The sequence below is a fragment of the Poecilia mexicana genome, unplaced genomic scaffold (assembly GCF_051168715.1).
Source record: "Poecilia mexicana isolate PSO_F unplaced genomic scaffold, ASM5116871v1 scaffold_10, whole genome shotgun sequence".
NCBI lineage: Eukaryota > Metazoa > Chordata > Actinopteri > Cyprinodontiformes > Poeciliidae > Poecilia > Poecilia mexicana.
This window is the reverse complement of record NW_028263379.1, coordinates 3,439,927-3,445,926: the sequence shown is the minus strand read 5'-3', so window position 1 is coordinate 3,445,926 and position 6,000 is coordinate 3,439,927. Positions and strand designations below refer to the sequence as shown.

Here is a 6,000-nt window from a genome sequence, read left to right as displayed (position 1 = left end):
CAGAGGAGCAGAACCAGCAGGGTCCGTCCGGGAAGTCCTGCTGCTGGCGGTTCTGGTTCAGGTTCAGGGGTTCCTCACATGGGGGGCACGATGAGGCCGGCCATGGCTGAAATACACAGACAGCGACCTGTCAAAAACATGCTAACATGCTAACGGCTAAAATATTTCATGTTTCTGGAATATTTAGAAATTAGTTTAAAAAACTGAAAAAAATCAAATCCTATGAATGAATTTGATCAGTTTATTATTTTAATTACTTTATGTACTTTTATCCTCTTGCTGAAATTAATAAAATTATTATTTATTAACATTAACCCTTCATTCACTTAAAATCGACACTGAAAAATAACTCAATACAGATGATTTATTTTGGTGAGCTGTTCAGTTCTTCCTCTGAGTTTCATCAGAAATCATCTGAATCATAAACGTAGCTGCCAGAGCCGGAAAACACACCAGACATTTTTGGAGAGTTAAGAAAATCTTTTCTGTTGAAGATTTTTGCTTTTGTTCCTGAACTAAAATGAGAAACTTGATGCCAAATTAAATATATTTTTGTGTCAATGTCCCATTGGTGGCTCCATGATGGCCCCATGGTGGCTCCATGGTGGCCCCATGGTGGCTCCATGATGGCCCCATGGTGGCTCCATGGTGGCCCCATGGTGGCTCCATGGTGGCTCCATGATGGCCCCATGGTGGCTCCATGGTGGCTCCATGATGGCTCCATGGTGGCTCCATGATGGCCCCATGATGACTCCATGGTGGCCCCATGGTGGCTCCATGATGGCTCCATGGTGGCTCCATGATGGCTCCATGGTGGCTCCATGATGGCCCCATGGTGGCTCCATGGTGGCTCCATGATGGCTCCATGGTGGCTCCATGATGGCCCCATGGTGGCTCCATGGTGGCTCCATGGTGGCCCCATGGTGGCTCCATGATGGCCCCATGATGACTCCATGGTGGCCCCATGGTGGCTCCATGGTGGCTCCATGATGGCCCCATGGTGGCTCCATGGTGGCCCCATGGTGGCTCCATGATGACTCCATGGTGGCCCCATGGTGGCTCCATGATGGCTCCATGGTGGCTCCATGATGGCCCCATGGTGGCTCCATGGTGGCCCCATGGTGGCTCCATGATGGCTCCATGGTGGCTCCATGATGGCTCCATGGTGGCTCCATGATGGCTCCATGGTGGCTCCATGATGGCCCCATGGTGGCTCCATGGTGGCCCCATGGTGGCTCCATGATGACTCCATGGTGGCCCCATGGTGGCTCCATGATGGCCCCATGATGACTCCATGATGGCCCCATGGTGGCTCCATGGTGGCCCCATGTGGCCCTCAGCTCCAAGGTGAGGCTCAGCAGCTGCGCTGCTTTTGTTACATGGAACGACGCCCAAGTGACCGTGGAAACAGAACGCACTGTTATTTCTGTAAATTTGGGCCAAATGCAGTTCTACATTCCTACCAGCAGGTTGCAGAGCCTACCATCACAAACATAAGTTACGTATTACATGATAAATATTCTCTGGTAATGCCGGTAAATATTAGCTTCGCAGCGTTTTCTTCATGATTCGTCTTCCTCCAGTTTAAACCAGAAATGAGTAATAAAACCACAGAAGAAGAACGTGTCTGGAGGCAGCAGTTCTGCTGAGGCGATCGCTGCTCCGGAACAGAACCGCTCTGGGTTCTGAGGTTCTGATCCGGGTCTGGGTCAGAATCATGAACTGAACAGAACTTTTCCGGGTTCTTCGGACCGACTCAGCAGAACGTGAACTGAACTTCCTGCCAGTTATGGATCAACTTTGACTTCTGATTGAAGCTGGGCGTCCCACCAGGGACCGGGGGGGAGGGGCCTGAGGGTGGGGGATGCTCACCCTGGAGGTTGCTGCCATTGGTGGTGGTGCAGGTGGGGGGCGGGGAGGTCTGAGGCCGCACGACGGGGGCGAAGGCGCTCTTCTGCTTGACTGCGGAGATCATATGGACAGAGAATGAATCAGGCAGAGGAAGAGGAGCAGGTGAGGAAGACGAAGGGTAATGGGCGGGGCGAGTCATGCAGGGGGTGGAGGAGGTGAGGAAGAAGAAGAGGAGGAGGAGGAGGACCCCGACCTGGAGGAGCAAAGTTGATCCATAACCTGAAGGAATAAAGACACCTGAAGAGAGCAGGAGCCCCGCCCCCTGCAAGGTAGCCCTGCCCCCGCACACGTAGCCCCGCCCCTTTCACAGGTAGGTGCGTGTGAGGAGTAAATCCGCCAGCTGCTGTCCAGTTTCTATCTCAGGAAAGGAACAGTTCCAACATTTCCAGAGAGATTCTGCCAGCGGGCAATGCGTTCAGGAACAGCTGGTCTGTACATCAGGTGTTAACTAAAGATGTTTTCTATGTTTAACTCTCGATGTCTCTCTGCCAGAAACAGGAATTTTCTCTGGAAAACCTGGATATGTTCCATTCAAAGATTCCCTGGAGTTTCACGGATCACTCTGTGGTAGAATCCCACATTCCGTCATTCCCGTTCCTACAGTTCATGGATCGGACCGAAGGAAAGCAAGACGGAAGTTAGTGTGTTAGTGGAGGAGCACCAGGGATGGAGGGTTGGACAGGAGGTGGACAACGTGTGATGGTGTTCACACACACACACACACACACACACACACACACACACACACACACACACACCAAGGCTTGGCGGCAGGAAGCTGCAGCTCGGCCAGCCGTTGTTTGGTCACCAGGGATGAACATATCGCCTGGGATGGAGACACGGTTTGAGCTCGCTGCCGTTTAGAAACTTTTAGAAACAGAAGCCAAAACAATGAAGAGCTCCTGGCGGGTGGTTTCACTACGCACCACAAACACACCACCAACACACCAACGCACCACAAACACACCACAAACACACCAACGCATCACAAACACACCACAATCGCACCACAAACGCACCACAAACACACCAACGCACCACAAACGCACCACAATCGCACCACAAACACACCAACGCACCACAAACACACCACAATCGCACCACAAACACACCACCAACACACCAACGCACCACAAACGCACCACAAACACACCAACGCACCACAAACACACCACAAACACACCAACGCACCACAAACACACCACAAACACACCAACGCACCACAAACGCACCACAAACACACCAAAGCAACACAAACACACCAACACACCACAAACGCACCACAAACACACCAAAGCAACACAAACACACCAACGCACCACAAACGCACCACAAACGCACCACAAACACACCAAAGCAACACAAACACACCAACGCACCACAAACACACCACAAACACACCACAAACACACAAACGCACCACAAACGCACCACAAACTCACCACAAACGCACCACAAACACACCAAAGCAACACAAACACACCAACGCACCACAAACACACCACAAACACACCAACGCACCACAATCGCACCACAAACGCACCACAAACACACCACCAACACACCAACGCACCACAAACACACCACAAATACACCAACGCACCACAAACGCACCACAAACACACCACAAACTCACCAACGCACCACAAACACACCAACGCACCACAAACGCACCACAAACACACCACAAACTCACCACAAACTCACCAACGCACCACAAACACACCAACGCACCACAAACACACCAACGCACCACAAACACACCAACGCACCACAAACACACCAACGCACCACAAACACACCAACGCACCACAAACTCACCAACGCACCACAAACACACCAACGCACCACAAACACACCAACGCACCACAAACACACCAACGCACCACAAACACACCACAAACACACCAACGCACCACAAACACACCACAAACACACCAACGCACCACAAACACACCACAAACACACCAACGCACCACAAACACACCACAAACACACCAACGCATCACAAACACACCACAATCGCACCACAAACGCACCACAAACACACCAACTCACCACAAACGCACCACAATCGCACCACAAACGCACCACAAACACACCACCAACACACCAACGCACCACAAACGCACCACAAACACACCAACGCACCACAAACACACCACAAACACACCAACGCACCACAAACACACCACAAACACACCAACGCACCACAAACGCACCACAAACGCACCACAAACTCACCACAAACACACCAAAGCAACACAAACACACCAACGCACCACAAACACACCACAAACACACCAACGCACCACAAACGCACCACAAACACACCACAAACTCACCACAAACTCACCAACGCACCACAAACTCACCAACGCACCACAAACACACCACAAACACACCAACGCACCACAAACGCACCACAAACGCACCACAAACTCACCACAAACGCACCACAAACACACCAAAGCAACACAAACACACCAACGCACCACAAACACACCACAAACACACCAACGCACCACAAACGCACCACAAACACACCACAAACTCACCACAAACTCACCAACGCACCACAAACTCACCAACGCACCACAAACACACCAACGCACCACAAACACACCAACGCACCACAAACACACCAACGCACCACAAACTCACCAACGCACCACAAACACACCAACGCACCACAAACACACCAACGCACCACAAACACACCAACGCACCACAAACACACCACAAACACACCAACGCACCACAAACACACCACAAACACATCAACGCACCACAAACACACCACAAACACACCAACGCATCACAAACACACCACAATCGCACCACAAACGCACCACAAACACACCAAAGCAACACAAACACACCAACACACCACAAACGCACCACAAACACACCAAAGCAACACAAACACACCAACGCACCACAAACGCACCACAAACGCACCACAAACACACCAAAGCAACACAAACACACCAACGCACCACAAACACACCACAAACACACCACAAACACACAAACGCACCACAAACGCACCACAAACTCACCACAAACGCACCACAAACACACCAAAGCAACACAAACACACCAACGCACCACAAACACACCACAAACACACCAACGCACCACAATCGCACCACAAACGCACCACAAACACACCACCAACACACCAACGCACCACAAACACACCACAAATACACCAACGCACCACAAACGCACCACAAACACACCACAAACTCACCAACGCACCACAAACACACCAACGCACCACAAACGCACCACAAACACACCACAAACTCACCACAAACTCACCAACGCACCACAAACACACCAACGCACCACAAACACACCAACGCACCACAAACACACCAACGCACCACAAACACACCAACGCACCACAAACACACCAACGCACCACAAACTCACCAATGCACCACAAACACACCAACGCACCACAAACACACCAACGCACCACAAACACACCAACGCACCACAAACACACCACAAATACACCAACGCACCACAAACACACCACAAACACACCAACGCACCACAAACACACCACAAACACACCAACGCACCACAAACACACCACAAACACACCAACGCATCACAAACACACCACAATCGCACCACAAACGCACCACAAACACACCAACTCACCACAAACGCACCACAATCGCACCACAAACGCACCACAAACACACCACCAACACACCAACGCACCACAAACGCACCACAAACACACCAACGCACCACAAACACACCACAAACACACCAACGCACCACAAACACACCACAAACACACCAACGCACCACAAACGCACCACAAACGCACCACAAACTCACCACAAACGCACCACAAACACACCAAAGCAACACAAACACACCAACGCACCACAAACACACCACAAACACACCAACGCACCACAAACGCACCACAAACACACCACAAACTCACCACAAACTCACCAACGCACCACAAACTCACCAACGCACCACAAACACACCACAAACACACCAACGCACCACAAACGCACCACAAACGCACCACAAACTCACCACAAACGCACC

The 6,000-nt window shown here is 51.2% G+C and overlaps 1 protein-coding gene across 6 annotated transcripts in view; it reads right to left on the bottom strand.

The window, feature by feature from the left end:
- Positions 1-6,000, bottom strand: part of LOC106911428 (transcription factor COE3-like) — a 114,514-nt gene continuing 108,514 nt past the window's right edge. For 2 of the 6 annotated variants that reach the window (XM_088009314.1, XM_088009315.1), the window contains exons 15-16: positions 1,873-2,070; positions 1-106 (exon numbers count right to left, since the gene is read on the bottom strand). In XM_088009314.1, coding sequence (XP_087865440.1) covers positions 75-106; positions 1,873-2,070 — 230 coding nt within the window. In that variant the 3' untranslated portion in view covers positions 1-74. Of the gene's footprint in view, positions 107-1,872; positions 2,071-2,681; positions 2,696-6,000 lie in introns of all 6 variants that reach the window. The other 4 variants (XM_088009318.1, XM_088009319.1, XM_088009317.1 and 1 more) reach the window with 3 other exon arrangements.